At 36.7% G+C, this 19,632-nt stretch overlaps 1 protein-coding gene across 1 annotated transcript; it reads left to right on the top strand.

The window, feature by feature from the left end:
- The first annotated feature begins 3,050 nt into the window (after positions 1–3,050).
- LOC127555347 (olfactory receptor 52D1-like) lies at positions 3,051–4,004 on the top strand. The gene has a single exon (XM_051987579.1). It carries the CDS (start codon positions 3,051–3,053, stop codon positions 4,002–4,004), a length of 954 nt encoding a protein of 317 aa, XP_051843539.1.
- The last annotated feature ends 15,628 nt before the right edge of the window (positions 4,005–19,632 follow it).

Here is a 19,632-nt window from a genome sequence, read left to right as displayed (position 1 = left end):
CTAGGCAATAACTTAACCTCTGTTTGCTCAATTTCCTGATTTGTAAATTTATGGTATTGGAGTAGATGGTCCTTAAAGTTAATTTCAATTCTAGGTCTATATGTATATGTCTATATATCTGTATATATAGGTGTGTGTGTGTATACACACATATACACATAAATATTTATACGTATTCTTTCTGGAAAATAAGCCTAGAAAGGTTTTGAAGGACTTTAAATTACAAACAAAGGATTCTGTATTTGATCATAGAACTAATAAGATAAGACTGTAAACATAGGCACTACTATGTCTTGCATCAACGGATATGTAGTGAATTGAAATTGAGAGGGGAATGACTAGAGATAAGGAGATTAAATAAAAGTTCTTGAAAAGACTCTAAATTTTCAAACCTGGTTGACCAGAAAGATAATAGTATCCTCAACCAAAACAGGGAAATTCAGAAGAAGAGTTTGGTTTGGAGAGAGAAATAATAAGTTATATTTCTGGATTTATTGAGTGTAAAAGGCACTTTACTCACATCAACCCTAGGTGCTTAGTCAGTTAAGCATTTATCAATATTTACTGTGTGAGAGGCACTTTCCTAAGAATTAGAGATAAGAAGAAAAACAAAAGACAGTCTCTGTTCTTAAGGACAAGTTTAATTGGGGAGGGGGGGGGACAATATGTAAACAATTGAATGTAAAAATAAAAAGTTATAGACAGAATAATTTAGAAATAACAGAAAAAAGACACTATTATATGACTAAAGCTTTTTTCTGATACCTCCACCTATTGCAGATTTAGTTTTAAGTACATGGTCACACAGTCTATAAGACTGAATTTGAACTCAGGCCTTCCTAAATCTGAATTTAGGGCTTCTCTAGTTACTGTACCACCCAGGTGCCTCTAGAATTAAGGGGTGGAGGTGTCAGAAAAAAAAGCTTTTTTTGGAAATTGGATTTCTGGGTAGCAAACAAGATCATCATTTCGTAAACAAAGAAAGTAAGATTCAGAGACAGTTAAGTGATGCCCAAAGCTTAGGTTTTCAGGTTTATACATTATTCCTGCAGCAGATACAACACTGAATGAACTGAAGTGAGGAACATCTGAGTTTGAATCCTACCTCAGACATTTACTAGATATGTGACCCTGGACAAGTCATTTAACCTCTCCCTCAATTTCCTCATCTATAAAATTAAATAGAAATTAAAGGAAAAATTTCTCCCTATTTTTCTTGCTTTTAAAAAATTATTTAAAATATGGAAATGTTATTTTACATAATCTCACATGTAAATTTTATATTTCTTCCCTTCTCAATGGGTGAACAGAAAAAGTGGGAGGGAGGAAGAATATTTGGAACTCAAAATTAAAAAAAAAAAGAATGTTTAAAATAAGTAATAAATTTAAAACAAACACAATTTTTCTCATTAAAGAAATTATGTTTCCAAAGTTATCTCCACAAATGTTCCTAGTTTTCTCAAGGAGCAGCTTTTTATCTTACCCTTTCCCATCCAATTTAGACCTGGGACCATCTTACCTCTTCTTTCAAATATTATTGCTATATGGCCAATCCTCTGATGAAAGAGGCTCTACACAACTCCTAGACAGAAAATCTCCTCTTTTCTCTCATCTTTTACTACCAAAAATCATGAAATTTATCATTTACCAGCTATATTCTAGCCTTGCCCACAAGGCTGAAAACAGCATCAACCCCAGCCTGATGGGAATGAAATTCTTTCAGAATAATTGAGGCATCTAAACAAATAATTTTAAGGTGGAGAATAATAAGGGAAAAAGGTGTCTCTATTCAAAGAGCTCTAAGAAATCTAAGGTAAGAGAGAACACTTTCAGCTGAAGGGATCAGGGAAACTTCATGGAGAAAGTGTTTGTTACCTAAGTTGAAATTTTGAGCAAGATGAGGTTTTTTGTTTTTGTGTTGCTATCAATCAAAAAACAAATCAACATTTATTACATATCTACCCTATGCCTGATATTGTGCTGCGAAGTGGGAATACAAAAAGAAAAGCAAAAACAAAAATAAAAACAAACTCTGTCTGCCTTCATGGAGCTATACAGTTGAATGGGAAACAAGAAGCAAATATATACCAAAGTAACTATATACAAAGAAAAACAGGAAACAATTTAAAAATTGGAATTAAAAGGATTTTGGGGAAGGTTTACTGTAGAAGGTGAACATCAGGAAGTCAGGAAGTCAGTAGTCAGAGTGGAGGAAAGAGAAAATGTTCCAAATCTATTGTTTGTTGAACAGCCAAGAGGCCAATATTACTGGATCAAAGACTACATGTACGGGAATAAAGTGTAAGACCTGAAAGGCAAAAGTGGGTTAGCTTAAGTAGGACTTTGACAAACCAAATGCAGATTTCAAAGAGCCAAGCCCCAGAGGATAATCCCTACATAAATTCCTAAATTATCAAATCTGCTTTTCACAATCTTTTCAAAGGGTCAAATGCATCTAATATCTCTCCATTCAAGGTCATTGGGTATAATAGAAAAAGTGCTGGTCTTAAAGTCAGGGATTTTAAGTACTACAGGATTTAAATTGAGATTTTACATTTTGTAGATGTGTCAACTCAATCATGCAATCACAGACCTAAAAGTGGAAATAACTTTAATCAGTGCTAGCTGCAATGCCACCAAAGGATCATTTGCAAATTCTTTCTGAGCAGTTAAATGACTCCTTTATTGTTTCTGGGATGAGAGCTTTCAAAGCTGCTGCTATTATAGCTGCTGTTGCTGATCTGCATATGTGGGCTCTAGACACGTCCCCATTCTGATTTCATAAATTCTTCAGCTGACCTCCTCAGTTTTCTTTGACCAAAAAAAAAAAAAAAAAAAAATTCACCCTGATCTTTGGTTGGCTCTTTTGCACCAAAATTTTATTTTAGGTGTTGTTTTAAAGATGCTTGGAGGTAAATATTGCAAGATAGTTCAACTGAGTTGCCTCTATTCCATCATTTTAGTACCACTTAAAACTTTAAAATCTGTTTTGTTTGTTTTTAGGGACAATATCACCATCAACAACCTCTTTTGACTAAAAGTGAGTGGCTATGTCTGTTTCCAACAGCAGCAATTCCCTCCCAACTACCATATTCTTGACAGGTATTCCAGGACTAGAGCACGCCTACATGTGGATATCTATTCCCTTCTGTGCCATGTATATGGTGGCTCTGACCGGGAACTTGATCCTCATCTTGGTCATATCTACGGATCACAGTCTCCACAGTCCAATGTACCTTTTCCTCTGTCTACTCTCATTTACAGACTTAGCCCTCAGTTCCACTACAGTGCCCAAAATGTTGGCAATCCTGTGGCTTCATGCTGGTCAGATCACTTTTGGAGGCTGTCTGGCCCAGATGTTCTTTGTCCACTCCATATTTGCTCTAGAGTCCTCTGTCCTCCTGGCTATGGCATTTGACCGCTATGTGGCCATCTGCAACCCACTGAGATACACAACCATCCTCAATCACGGTGTCATTGTCAAGATTGCCTTTGCTGGATTAATTAGGAGTGTGACTATTGTCTCCCCATTCATCTTCCTGTTGCAGAGGCTCCCATATTGCGGGCACCATATCATGGCCCACACATACTGTGAACATATGGGCATTGCCCGGCTGGCCTGTGCTGATATCACAGTGAATATTGTCTATGGCCTGACTGTGGCCCTTTTGGCCATGGGTTTGGATTCTATGCTCATAGCAATATCTTATTCTGTCATTCTCCATGCTGTATTCCGTCTTCCATCCCGTGAGGCACGACGCAAGGCTCTAGGAACATGTGGGACCCACATTGGAGTCATCCTTGTTTTCTATATACCTGCTTTCTTCTCTTTCCTCACTCATCGCTTTGGCCGCCATCGTGTCCCCAGGCATGTCCATATTTTTCTGGCCAACCTCTATGTGTTGGTGCCACCTGTGCTCAATCCCATTATCTATGGGGCCAAGACCAAAGAGATCCAGAGAAGAATCCTGAGGCTAATGTCTCCAGGTCAAGACTTTGTTTGATTTTCTGAACAATGGGGAAAATGGTTACTTGATAGATTAATAGAATAAATACATACATACATTTCCAGCTTTGACACTTATGAGGTATGCTATCCCAAATTAGTCATTTAACATCTTCTTCCCCCTTTGTGAAATAGAGATGTTAATAATACCTGTTTAATTACCTCATAAGAAATATTGTGAGGAATTATTTTGTAAATCTGAATCCTGTTTTTCCCCACTACTCACTATCCTTCCTCCTTTTCAGTAGATTAAGGGCAAAGATCTGCTCCAAAGGGAATATATTTGGTGGCAAAGGAAAAAAAGTCTTTATCTGTTTTTCTTTACAAAACTTTAGTTTAGGGGACACTTTAGCAGGCTTTCCTACTATTCTTCAGTCTCTTGGCAGGGAAACATCAAATGTCCTAGACCTTAAAAAGTCTCTTCTTTTCTTAGTTGCTACTAACCTTGTGATATCTTTTCTTATTAGGTCATTATGTCTCATACTCCACACACTTGTTAGAAATTTTGCTAGAGGTTTAACCTAAAGATCTTCAGCTCCATCATTTCTTTTCCTAAGCCTAAGTAAATATCATAGGGTTTGGGGTTCTGATTCTGGAATGATGATATGGATTAATGGAAATAATGGCATGGACATAATGAAGGTTTTCCTTTTCAAAAATTTATCCAAGGTTATGCATAGAACCATAATTGCCACAGTACTCACAGCTTGTTTACAGCACGCGAGTAATCCACTTTGCCCTCCTAAAAGAACCCCAATTCCTCCCTATATCACCACTAAATAAAAACAACCCAAACCTAATCAACCCTATCATACGATTAGCCCTTGGAAGTATTCTCATAGGATTCCTACTAACATCACATTATAGACACAGTTAAACTTGTCTTTGGGGTGAGGTTAGAAATGATAATCCCAGAGACCTGATCATAGATAGACAAATGCAATCATAAAGATGAGCACACACAAGTACATGGATAGAGACATCTCTAAGAACAGAGCAATATTTATCTTGCTCCTTCCTAGAGGCCTAGGCTGTGTGGTAGATATTAATTCTTGGTGTTATTCAAGTCAAATTGACCTAAACCTGCTCCCTTCAATCCTACCCCTGGGGATTCATAATAGGCAACAGAAAAGAAACAAAACTCTAATCTACCAATCTACTCTTGTTTTTCACACAAACAGCCTAGTATCACACGTATACACACTCACACACAGTTTTTTACACTTCTACTCATGCCTTATTTCTCATGCACTCATCTCTTATATGCATATGCAATCTATTATATGCATGACTCTTATACATGCATACCTTGAGCCTAACAATGCACTTACAATGTCATGTACTTTCTCATGAATACATGTTCTGAATCTTTTTTCACTTAGTATAACATAAACACATATATACACCACATACATACATACACAAACATATACAATACCCCTCCCTCAATGGTCATCTAGCTTAAGCTATCTCTGAAAAAGAACCTCATTACTGCATAACTAACAATTGATCATCCAGCCTTTCTTCAAAGGCAGAATTGTGCTTGCAGGGCTAGCTGATTGTCAAATGATCATTGTACAGTGTACAAAAGGGAAAAACCACCAGGAAAATAAAATTTAAAATAGTATGCTTCAATCTACAATTGGTATCCATAGTTCTTTCCCTGGATATAGATGGTATTTTCCATCACAATTTTTTTGGGATGTCTCTTCAAGTCTTCCCTTCTCCAGGCTTTATGCCCCCAGCAACTCTAAAAGATCTTCATATGGAACCATCTCTAGATACTTCACTATCTCATTTACTCTCTTCTGGAACGTCTCTAGTTTATTAATAGCTTTCTTTATACTGGTGTCCAGAACTGCTCAATAGTATCCAGAAGTAACTTGCTGTCACAAAGGATAGAGTACTGATTCTAGGATCAAAAAAAACTTGAGTCTGGGCTTCAGACTTTTTTGCAGTATGATCTTGGGCAAGAAGCTGAACAATTTCTGTCTCCCTCAGTTCACCAACCTTAAAGTCCTATATAAATGCTAGCTTTCATTACTACCCCAGATATTTTATTATGGGAACAAAGTTAGAGTATCTTTTTCTTATTCCTGGAACCTGTCTCTCAATGCATCATAAGATTGAATTAATTAATTTTCATTTTTGTTTTTGTTTTTGTCTCCATATGACAGTGGAATCATGCTGAATTTGTTGTCCACTCAGATTCCCTAATCTTTGTTCTGGCCACCTGTTGTCCAAGAATGACTGCTCCATTTTATTGTTATCCAGTCATTTTTCAATTGTGCCTGACTCTTTATAATCCCATTTGAGGTTTTCTTTGCAGAGATACTGGAGTGGTTTGCCTTCTTCTTTTTTTTTTTTTTCCTGAAGCAATTGGGTGGGGTTAAGTGACTTGCCCAGAGTCACACAGGTAGTAACTATTAAGTGTCTGAGGCTGTATTTGAACTCAAATCCTCCTGACTTCAGAGAAAGTTCTCTATCTACTGAGTCACCTAGCTGCCCCACAGTTTGCCATTTTCTTCTCCAGCAAATTTTAGAGATAGCAAATGGGGTTAAGTGACTTGACCAGGATCACACATAACTAATAAGTGTTTGAGATCAGATTTGAACTAATGAAGATGAGTTTTCCAAGATTCTAGGCCCAGTATTCTATCGATTTTGCTACTGAGCCATCCTGTATTATAAATAATAAATTGTGTTGACACATTTTATATATGCTTAGGCTCAAAAAAGTAATGATGTATGTTTATCTTTATACTGACATTCTCTTTATATATGTGTCTAAACTGAGGATAGATGAGGTTGGGAATGTGGTCCTAGCTATATGATAGAGGAAGAAGTTGAAGAAGTTGTCTGGGCATAATGGCATTCAACTGAGAGAATCCCATGAACTTTTGAAAAAGAAAAGAAAAAGGTAGAATGCAGAACAAAGGATACTAGTTTCCTATGCCATGTGATATAATATTTATGGAAATCTGACTGCAGTCACATTGGTGTAGCCTAAAGTCTCTTACCTATACTAGTTGGACATACAGATTAAAGCTAAGAATCATATCAGATCAATAAACAAGAACAGCTAACAATGGCAGCAACCAAAGATGGTATTTGTACAAGTGAAAGATTAGTTTAAGATACAATCACATTTCTATGGTTCCTCAAGAGAGGCAGAATTGGGGAGGAAATGATCCTGAGTTCCTGGAGTCAAATTCCCCCACCCCACCCCCCCCCAAAAAAACTACCTTGTGGTTAGAAAAGTTCCAGGTTTTATGACCTTATTAATTATTATTATTATGACAGGAGCTTTCCTGTGGCAGCAACTGGAAGAATTTAACTTCCAAGATTGGGGAGGATGGTGGTGAAGGAGTTACCTTCTAAAAAAGGAGAAGCTTTCTGATATGAAAAGAATAATGAGGGCTAGAGAGAAATGCCTATTAGTGTTTACAATACTCTGGTTAAAGTTTTACATAATACAATGATTTGCAAGTGATTAAGGTACACAGTAACTCAATGATGGAAATCAGGCAATGAGTAGAAATATAACAAACAAGAATGTCATTGGAAAAATCTATTGTAAGCTATATACAAATGTTCCACAATACAAAGTGGGGAAAACAAAAGAGAGAGAAGTATCTAGTTTTAACCCTAGAGTTCCCTTTGAAGATGAATAGAACAGTTCCCACTTTTGGCCATCCAGTGAAGAAGATTGGATGAAATCTTGACTATCATGTCAATATCATGTCTTCCCCTAAGATTTTCAGAACTGAGTTTCCTTGACATGAAGCAGAAAGAAAATTGTACCACTTCTCAATGGATACAAATGAAAATTAGCTATTAAAATCACCTTAAAAAGAGACATTAGATAACAGACCTGAATTTATAAAGGATATGAACACAATGACATATATACTCTATACCAAGACTAAATTCTTTGCCATGCCATCCATTCATTAATGCATCAACCCATCTTGATAAGAAGTAAGCACTTTTGTCCCCCCAGTTTTGAAGATGGTAGCTAAAATATAGACTTTTTATTACTGTTTAGGTGTTTATTCTTCCCTTCATGTTTTCATGGACTGAATTCATGGGTTCAGTAATAAGTATGTATGTGATACATTTTGAATTGCTACCATCTGCCTATTCCTGATTACTTGGAATTATGATCATGTGGTTGTTAGTGTTTATATACATATGTGAATGTGCATATATATCTTACTGGGTATCTCTGTCACTGTATGCTTATGTTTTATACATACACATGGAATAGCATGCATGATTGTGTAACAACATGCATGTGGGTCTCTGTATGTGGGCCAATAATTTGTTTGTATAATATCTGTATGTTTGTGGTTATCCTATAAGAAATAGTGTGTATAATAAAATAAGCTATTCTACTTAAGTCAAGAAGACTTTTATTCAAAGCTTGATCCAAAGAAAAGGAAGTCTGTGGCCCTAAAAAGAAAGGCTATTTAACTTCTCTGAATTTCTTTCCTGTTGTATAAAAATAAGGTAAAAATGGGAGGACCCACCTCATAAGATTGATGTGAAAATCAAATGAGATAATGCTTTTTTCCAGCTTTTACTACAAACCATTAGGATTACATCATCAGGAGCTATCCCAGATAGATTATGAACGTTGGATTTGAAATTGAAGATTTTTTTAAAGTTAGGAGTAATTCCTGATAACAAGTAGACTTTAAGTAAATTGAATATTTAAAAGTTCAACTTTATATATTCTAAATACTGTGTATGAGAGGGGAGAGAGGATATAAAGAAATGCATGCCAGTTAATAATGAAAGATGGGAGCTTCTTTTCTAAACATGAATAATATGATTCTTCTCTTTGGGTCATTAGTGGCCAATGCCAAAGGCACTTAGATAAAAAAATAACCATCTGAGTTTTCTTTTTTCTCAGGAAATTTGATCCTGATATTTCAGGACCCACCTGTCTTCCATTTCCACCAGCTTCTATTTAAAAGGGCAGAAAGATATTGCTTCTCAGAGTACCAGTTGTGTGAGTAGAAGGTTGAATGTTCCTTAACTAGAAAGACAGAGTGGTACTTGGAACATGCTGGTCTTATGGTGAGTTGTGGGCAGGATTCCAGTCAGGTTTATTAAGGAAATTAGTAGAACTGAAGAATTCGTGGCCCACATGCGTGCTGTTATACAATCATACATACAATTCCATACATATATACAAAACACAAGCATACAGGGACAGAAATACTATATATGTACATTCACATATATACATAAACACTAACAACCACATGATCACAGTTCCAAGTAATCAGCTTGTGTAGAGGGTCACAGATAGTGGAGGAACTCTGGGTGAGATATAAGATCAGAGGGAACCTGCTGACAATGTCTGGTTTGGCTCCCCACCTCCTCTAAGAACTCTCAACCTTCCTGAGAAGTCAGGGGGCAGTGACAACCTGTGTTGTGATTGAAGCAGAGATACTAGATGGAACAGTGATATCAGGTAGCAAACTACATACAATAGCAAGTTGTTTATGTGGTCCCATGTAGGCAGTATATACTTGGTGTATGCCCAGTGTTGTTTTTCATACATAAGAGTATAAAGGTATAAAAAGGGGACAGACCTTGTAAATAAATGGACTCCATTTTTTCCATTTTTCCACCATCCTCAGGAGTCCCGTCTCATCACTTCTCCACTGGGAAGATCTATTTTAATCACCCTAGCATGGAGGCTCTAGAAACCACTGTCCATTTCATTACTCCAACTTGGTGGCTCTAGAAAGCAGGACACAACAAGCTTGCAGATGAACAACAAAGTACATTTGAAAAGAAAGAAGCTTAGAACTTGGCAGGGCAGGGGGAGAGAGAGGAACCGGGGTTGGGGTGGAGTGGGGGGAAGAACACAGCCTATGGTAAGGTTGGGAGATGCAAAACCTAGAGGAAATCCAAGAAGTCCACACATAAATACAAGACAAGGTAGATGCAACTAAACAACATTTCATGCGTAAATGTCAGAAGAATTTAATGGATTATAGATTTGACATATGACAGGCAGTGTTCCAGAGTGACCAGAATAGTTTTCTCTGTCTTTAATTGCATTAATAGACACAGTATTAAGAACTAAGAGGCAATGGTTCTACTGAAGCAAATGTAGATAATAATGTTAGGACCTCAGGACTTAATTAAAGAGAAAAGTGTCTAAGATTAGTATATAATATGGATCTTATGAGATGGGCTAAATGAACTGAGATTTTAGATTGGAGAAGAGAAGGCTCAGGGTGAAAATCACACTGGTCATCAAATATTTAAAGAAAGAATTTCTACATGTGAAAGATGTCTTAGATTTAATCTCCTTTACTAAAAAGGGCAAAATTAGTGCTTAATGGAGAAAATTCTTCCTTACACTTCTTATGGAAGAATTTTCTCCATTAAGCACTAATTTTGCCCTTCTACACTTCTTATGGAGTCTTATTTCAGCTAAATGAAAGGACCCATACTGATAATATTCAATTTAACACATTATTACTAAGTCCCCATAATATAAAAGATAAGAAGAGTCATAGACTATACAGAGTCATCCTTGGAATCAGGAAGTTGATTTTATTGTTGTTGTTGTTGTTTTTCGATTGTTTTACTTGTATCTGCTTATCCAAGACCCCATTTGTGGTTTTCTTGGCAAAAAATGCTGGTGTGGTTTGCCATTTCCTTCTCCAGTTAATTTGACAGATGAGGAAACTGAAGCAAACAAGACTAAGGGATTGCCTCTTATCAGAAAATTTAAGCAAAGGTTGAATGGTCATTTATGTGGTGTGGGTAAGATAAGTAGACAGGTTTTCAAGTGAGATTATCTACTTTCATCAGGCCCTTGTTTAACTTCTTATCTTTCATCTAGGCCAGAGACATCAAACATAGGACTATGGTACACATACAAATGACAATACTTCAAATGTAATTTAAACCAAATGAAAATGTAATTGGGAAATATTCAATAAAATAAATCAAAATGCAATAAAACATAAATAATATGGCCTTTAAAACTAAGTCAAGTAGGGACCTTTATGTGTGAATGAATTCATGGCTCCTATTTCTATTTGAGTTTAACAGAACCCATCTAATCTACTTCACTAAATCTCCTGAATGGTTTCATTGGATTCAGTCTCTCTCCTTTAAAATACTTCTTTCAAACAACTGCCAAACTGATATCTTTAAAGTAGAGGTCTGAGCTCTGCTTAAGAGCTTGAAAGGATAATGTGTTGACTTTAAAATAAAAACTACTATATCCATTATTTAAATCCTTTCACAATCGAGTTTTCTTCAGACTAATCGCCCCTTTACATGGTACAACTCCTTTCATATCCTTACACTCTCTATGTTCTAGGCAAATATTGCCCTATCTGCTATTCTTCATACTTAATATTCCAGAATGTTCTCTCTTCCCTCCCAGCTCTTAGGAACACTGACTCTTTCAAAACTCATCTCAAGTAACAGACTTTACAAGAAGCCTTCTTCCTGCTTTTCCTCAGAAAAAATTATATTGTATATATTTTGTGTTCACTTATTTGTTGTTATATCATGTCACCTCTAACAGAATGTAAACTTTTTGAAGGTAGAGGTTATCTTTTTGCATCTCTAGCACCTAATATAGTTCTTAACTTAGAGTGATGCTTAATAAATTCTTATTGTATTAATTTTTAATGGCATACTACCCAATATGCAAATTCTGCTCTGCCTGGTAACAACCAAGTGGAAGCATAGAAAAATCACCTTCTGGAAATGTGTGGGGATGTGTCATAGAGGACACTTTCCCCTCCACTTCAGAAGATGACTATTTCCTGTTGGCTTATTGTATGGTAACAAATTCTTTTAATTGATTCCAGAGCTAAGATTGAAAGTTCATACAAAAGGTATGAACAGATGACAACTCTCTCTTTTCTTGGTGATAAGCAAGTAAATCTGGGTAGAGGGAGGGTAGAGGGTCAGTTACCTAGTCTCCCCATCCTGGCTGACATGAATATATGACTGCTATTTCTCCTGTCACTATTGTATTAATTATTTCTTACTTTTAGGAGAAAGAATGGCCCTGTGAGCTTCAAAAAGGTCAAGGAATTTACAAAATGTGGAGAAGCTAGAGTTTTTAATAAACTTTCCTTGAAGAAGCAGCCCTTGGGGGTAGTGTTCATTCATGTCCAGTTCTTCATAACACCATTTAGGGTTTTCTTGGCAAAAATAATGGAGTGGCTTCTATTTCCTTCTCCAGCTCATTTTACAGATGAAGAATTGAGGCAAACAGGTTAAGTGATTTGCCCAGCTTTTAATGTCTGAAGCTACATTTGAACACAGGTCTTCCTGACTAGGTGCATGCTCTATCCACTGTGCTACCTAGCTGCTCAGTCACTTGCATGAACCAGTTAAGCAATAATAAATAACCTGGCAACTGAGACAACATATTCTTGAAGCAAAGGAGTGGCACAGTCACTGGCTATATCACACCCAGAAATTTGATAAGAGAAATATCTAGCAACGATTTTAAATTGAAACACATTCTACCTAGGGCATGAAGTGGTAGCAAAGAATATGCTCCAGATTTCAGATGTTTTTATAATTAATATTGCTATATCATTTACTAATACCATTTTAAAATTTTGTTTAATGTGCCTGAGATTTAGCTTCCTCATCTGTAAAAGGCAGGGTTTATATTAGGGCTTCTAAGGTCATCCCTTCAGCTCTGGATTATTGATTCTATGATCTTTTTATTCTCCTTGTCATATCTCCTAAAATAGGAGTATAAACTTCATGATGGCAGGTCACATGGTTGATGTGTTTTCCCTCTCAGGTCCTATTGTGTTACCCAGAACAGGGCTCAAAAATCCCATTTGAATTCAACTGAATATATTTGTGTGTATTTTTATATTTATTTAATTAGATATTTTGTGATTTTGTTGTTATTGTTGCAAAAGCAAAGTATCCCAGGACTAAGTCTACTACCTTTTTAAGTATGTTCAAAGATAGATACATCATGATGTCTTCTCTCAGCAGGGAATTAAGTGTGTCATTGGACTGGGAATAAGTTATTTTTACCTTGTTTTTCTTCACATGTGAAGATGATACTGATTGATTCAATATCAATAACACATTCTCTTTGATGTGTTTTTCTAATAGAGATGAGAGACTCCATTCTTTCATGCAGGGTTTTCCTTGTGACCAAAGTCATGCATTTTGCAGAAGACTGGCCAGGATCAGATTATGACCAACAACTTAGTTAACTAGTTTATCAAAAAGTTGAATCACGAATCTCTTCATCTTCTGCAATAGCCAACAGAGCCACCTACTTATAAATTGTTATTTTCCTTAAAGATATTTTGTCATTAAAAATAGACAAATTTATGTATCTAATTCCTTTAGATCACAAATTTGATAGAGATCAAGTATCCAGCATTGTATTTCTTTCCATTTCACTCAATAATTAATATAACTATGTAGATGCACATATATAACCTATATTTCATATAAGTTATGTAGAATATTTTCTGAGTAAACTACTGGTCTCATTTCTTAATTGTTCCATATATAAACTCTTAGTCTTTGTAAATTTTTTTGTTAGACCAATAATGAAGGTCAAGTTTCCATATACTAAAGCATCCCAGTTTACTCTGCCACTCTGCAAGTTATGTCCTTTGTTCCAAGATCTATAGTCTAGGACCAAGTAGAACAAGTCTACAGGCCTCCATTTCTTCTCTATGAATCTTGTATATATGTTGGAATCTTTACAAACTGCTAACTAATTAGAGTTGATCTGATCTTACAAGAAGATGTTTTGGGCCAGAACCTGAAACAAGGTACTAAGTAGAACTAATTAGTATAATGCTTGTGTTAACACCTTTACTCATCAGAGTTCACAAGTATGCCAGATTCACAAAGTAAACTTTGTAACTTTGTGAATCTGGCATACTTGTAAGAACCATTGGAGATAATGCTGCCACAGAAATAATGACTAGACATTTGGCTAAGGAAAATGCCAATGAGATTTGCAAAAGGATTATATGTGGACTAGACAAAAATGCTCCTTTAGAGGAAATCATAAGACGCTGTGCCACAGTGGGCATAAATGCTTATTATGCCCAAACTATGATGAACATGGAAAGACAGGGTCCTTCTTGGCAGAGGAATTCTAGAGAAACTCGTCAATGTTTTCAGTGAGGAAAAGTTGGACATTTGAGAGCTCACTGTAGATATGGAGATAGAGTGAGAAGACGGGGTGAGAGAAAACCCAAAACCCCATGTCCAAAAATGTAACCGAGGCTTTCACTGGGCCTCTAAATGTATATTGACCCAGAGGAATGAGAGGCAGGACCCAGCTCCAAAGTATCACTCAAAGGACAGGTGGGGCATGATAGCAGCTGAGGTTACACACAGAGAGACTTTAGAAATTCAGGACTTTGATGTCATCAACCAACAGAAAAGCAATCAGGATTACAGTTGGGAAGAATACAGGCCTTTTAAGACAACAAGGAAGTATCCAGTGCAAACAGCTCCAATGTAGTTATCAGATGATGAGGAGAAATCCCAAATTTGGTAAATAGAAGGGAATTAGGTTAACTGCCTGGGGAAGAGGATCTGCTTATATTTCCACAGATGGAGAAAGAATCAGATGGCTGACATTGAGACTGTTAAAAGGACTTTTAAAATCTTTAGGAATCATTGGATTTCCTAAGACAAGATGAGACTGTTTCAGTTCTTGAAAAAACAGCAAGAATCATTGGATTCCTTGAGATGAAAAATTGTTGATGAGACTTTTGCAGTACTTCAGGGCTTACAGGAACTATTGGATTCCTGGCACATGAACTAATGGACAATGGAATCCTTTTGGACTATTTCTAGGACTTATGGACATGTGTAAATTTTCAGGATGATTCATGTTATTTGTTACATTACTACTAGCCTGTGTTATATTGCTATGTGCTTATGTAAAAATTATGTATAATGCCTCCCATATTGATGGATTTATGTATACCATGTATATCTGTTTCAAAGTTCTGGCCCATATTGATGGATTTATATGTACCTGTTTCAAGTGAGCCCCTTCAGAAACCCGCTAATCTGATTTGACTTCCTATTTCCTTTGCTGTTTTCATCTCCCTTCCTGAGGTGTCAGGAAAGGTGTGATCACCTTTTTTGGGGGTTCTCACCTCCTTGAGAAATCAGGGAGGTCATTGACCATCCTATGTTCTAAAACAAAAGAAAGGGGGAGATGTTGGAATCTTTACAAACTGCTAACTAATTAGAGTTGATCTGATCTTACAAGAAGATGTTTTGGGCCAGAACCTGAAACAAGGTACTAAGTAGAACTAATTAGTACAATGCTTGTGTTTATACCTTTACTCATCGGAGTTCACAAGTATGCCAGATTCACAAAGTAAACTTTGTAACTTTGTGAATTCACACCTCCCTTGAAGCTCTTAGGGCCAGAGAGCACTATGGGAGAAAACTCATAATCCCTCTCTCTCGTATCCCACAATTCCTCCCTCTTGTATAAAAGAAACAGACAGAGGTTCTCGGTTGGATTTCAGAGGAATTATGCCAGAAGCCCTCTCTCTGAGGCAAGGCAAGAAATAATATTTTCCACTTGGCTGGCTGGTGGCGGAAGAAGAGTTTTCAGAGGAAGAAGCTACGAGTCTAGATTTCACCAGAATTACATGACGAGTGGAGCTGGCTGGAGGCTGAAGAAAGCAGAGGCAGAGGCTGAAGGACAGAACCTTTGAATTTGGAGACATTCAGAGGGCTCTAAGCTAACCGGGCTATATTGGAGATAATAAAAGATCTGAACTTTTATCACCTGGCTGCATTTGGGAATAAGATCACCACATATATACATATTTACATGTGTACAATATTTACATATTGTAAAATCTCTCATCTTAGAAAATAATTTCCTTGAGTTCAGGAATTCCTTTTGCCTTTATTTTTATATTTAACATCTAACAATGTACTTGGTATATAGTAATTGATTAATAAATGTTTGTTGGCAATTCCTTTTCCACACAATAGCCTTTCAATATCTGCCTTCTCTCTTCTAATATAAACATCCCTGTTCTTTTGATAAGTTCTCAAACAATGTGACTTCCACTCCTGGTCTGGTAAAGTAAAAAAAAAAAAAAAAGGTTTGGCCTCAGAAGGCACACGTTTGAATCCTGACTCTGCCATTCACTACTAAATGCATTAATCAATCAGTCTTGCATTTAGTCACAGCTACTTAGCTGTGACTAGTTAGTCCACATTTCAAAACCCACTGAACTCTCCATCCTCTAGATGTCTAAATTCCCCAAGTCTATCATTCACATTGATGGGCCTCTGGCCAGAAGCATTCTTTTTTTTTTAATTTAATTTTATTTAATAATAACTTTGTATTGACAGAATCCATGCCAGGATAATTTTTACACAGCATTATCCCTTGCAATCACTTATGTTTCATTTTTTCCCCTCCCTCCCTCCTCCTCCCCCCCCCCAGATGGCAAGCAGTCCTATATATGTTAAATATGTTGCAGTATATCCTAGATACAATACATATTTGCAGAACCGAACAGTTCTCCCGCTGCACAGGGAGAATTGGATTCAGAAGGTAAAAATAACTCAGGAAGAAAATCAAAAATCAAATAGTTCACATTCATTTCCCAGTATTCCTTCTTTGAGTGGAGCTGGCTGGAGGCTGAAGAAAGCAGAGGCAGAGGCTGAAGGACAGAACCTTTGAATTTGGAGACATTCAGAGGGCTCTAAGCTAACCGGGCTATATTGGAGATAATAAAAGATCTGAACTTTTATCACCTGGCTGCATTTGGGAATAAGATCACCACATATATACATATTTACATGTGTACAATATTTACATATTGTAAAATCTCTCATCTTAGAAAATAATTTCCTTGAGTTCAGGAATTCCTTTTGCCTTTATTTTTATATTTAACATCTAACAATGTACTTGGTATATAGTAATTGATTAATAAATGTTTGTTGGCAATTCCTTTTCCACACAATAGCCTTTCAATATCTGCCTTCTCTCTTCTAATATAAACATCCCTGTTCTTTTGATAAGTTCTCAAACAATGTGACTTCCACTCCTGGTCTGGTAAAGTAAAAAAAAAAAAAAAAGGTTTGGCCTCAGAAGGCACACGTTTGAATCCTGACTCTGCCATTCACTACTAAATGCATTAATCAATCAGTCTTGCATTTAGTCACAGCTACTTAGCTGTGACTAGTTAGTCCACATTTCAAAACCCACTGAACTCTCCATCCTCTAGATGTCTAAATTCCCCAAGTCTATCATTCACATTGATGGGCCTCTGGCCAGAAGCATTCTTTTTTTTTTAATTTAATTTTATTTAATAATAACTTTGTATTGACAGAATCCATGCCAGGATAATTTTTACACAGCATTATCCCTTGCAATCACTTATGTTTCATTTTTTCCCCTCCCTCCCTCCTCCTCCCCCCCCCCAGATGGCAAGCAGTCCTATATATGTTAAATATGTTGCAGTATATCCTAGATACAATACATATTTGCAGAACCGAACAGTTCTCCCGCTGCACAGGGAGAATTGGATTCAGAAGGTAAAAATAACTCAGGAAGAAAATCAAAAATCAAATAGTTCACATTCATTTCCCAGTATTCCTTCTTTGGGTGTAGCTGTTTCTGTCCATCATTTATCCAATGAAACTCAGTTAAGTCTCTTTGTCAGAGAAATCCACTTCCATCAGAATACATCCTCATACAATATCGTTGTCGAAGTGTATAATGATCTCCTGGTTCTGCTCATCTCACTTAGCATCAGTTCATGTAAGTCTCTCCAAGTCTCTCTGTATTCATCCTGCTGGTCATTCCTTACAGAGCAATAATATTCCATAACATTCATATACCACAATTTACCCAGCCATTCTCCAATTGATGGGCATCCATTCATTTTCCAGTTTCTAGCCACTACAAACAGGGCTGCTACAAACATTTTGGCACATACAGGTCCCTTTCCCTTCTTTAGTATCTCTTTGGGGTATAAGCCCAATAGAAACACTGCTGGATCAAAGGTATGCACAGTTTGATAACTTTTTGGGCATAATTCCAGATTGCTCTCCAGAATGGCTGGATTCGCAGAAGCATCCTTTTGAATAGCCTGTCAGCACAGGTCTTTTACATAAAAACTCCAGTTTAAAAACAGTACACAGTTTAGCTATAATGTGACTACTCCACTGCTACTTCCAAGTGGTTAGGCTAAGGTTATACCCTAAGAATACTGTGCTAGGGATTTTTGGTATTTTTGTGCTTCTGTGATCCTCATCTCACCATTACTTTGTAAGCATATCAGTCTTCTTCAAAATACAGATAAATAATAAATCTATATTCTAATATTTTCTTAGAATACACATGTGTAATTTTTCTTAGCAACCTAAGGAAATAATTATTCTGCCCCAAGTGAATAGTCATATCCTTAGCTTTGGAGATGTGAGAAGAAAACTCATCCTAAAGAATATAAACAATGTAGCAAAGAAGAAGGAAAAGAGGAAGGGAAAGCTCCACACTTAAAAACAATTTCCTATTGATGCCAATTACACACCAAGAACATGCCGATTACAGCCAACATTTAACAGCTAAATCCAAAACACACCAATTCCAAAAACACAAACCAATTCCACACCAAAAACTTTAGTGTAGAAGCATCAAACCATCAAATCCATCAACACCCAGATCACATACCTACAACCTGCCAAGGATGCGCAGATTACATGCCAAAACTTTCCCAGTAATGCCATCAATATACCAATTCCATACCAAGAACACACCAATTCTGCACATTTTACAGAGGGGAGACAATGACACATTAATTCCACACCAGCACTAGCATCAAAGCCAAACACTTTCCAATTATATGCCAATTACACACCAACATTTGACAGTAAGAACCAACAACACATCAATTAAATGTCAACAACAGATTCTACACCATCACATTAATGTCAGCCATCCCCATACCAATTACACACCAGCTCTTTATTGTTGAAACCAACAACACATCAATTATATGCCAATATACCAATATATTACAGTAGAGTACAACCACATGCTGATTACATGCCAACAACACACCAATTACACACCAACATTTAACTGTAGAGCCAACAACAATTGCATAACATCAGCCAATTACATACCAAAAACATACCAATGAGACACCAACAGCATGCCAATCACACACATGCACTTTTTTTTTTCCTGAAGCAATTGAGGTTAAGTGATTTGTCCAGAGTCACCCAGCTAGGAAGTGTTAAGTATCTGAGACCAGATTTGAAGTTGGGTCCTCCTGATTTCAGGGCTGGTGCTCTATCCACTGCGCCACCTAGCTGCCCCTCACTGTGGACACTTAATCATTGAAGCCAACATTTTACTCTCAGTTAACATCAATTACATGCCAACAATGCCCTGATTGCATACCAACACTTTATTGTCAAAACCAGTGGTGCGAGAGTGACACACCAATTATCCACCAACTTCATGCTAATTACCTGGCAACACATTACCATGAAATGCAGTAGCATGCCAATAACATAGCAATCAAAGCCAACAATATATAAATTGCACTTTAGCATTTAATGATCAAAGT

Source organism: Antechinus flavipes, chromosome 3, assembly GCF_016432865.1.
Source record: "Antechinus flavipes isolate AdamAnt ecotype Samford, QLD, Australia chromosome 3, AdamAnt_v2, whole genome shotgun sequence".
Taxonomy (NCBI): Eukaryota; Metazoa; Chordata; class Mammalia; order Dasyuromorphia; family Dasyuridae; genus Antechinus; species Antechinus flavipes.
This window is presented reverse-complemented; position numbering and strand designations above follow the sequence as displayed.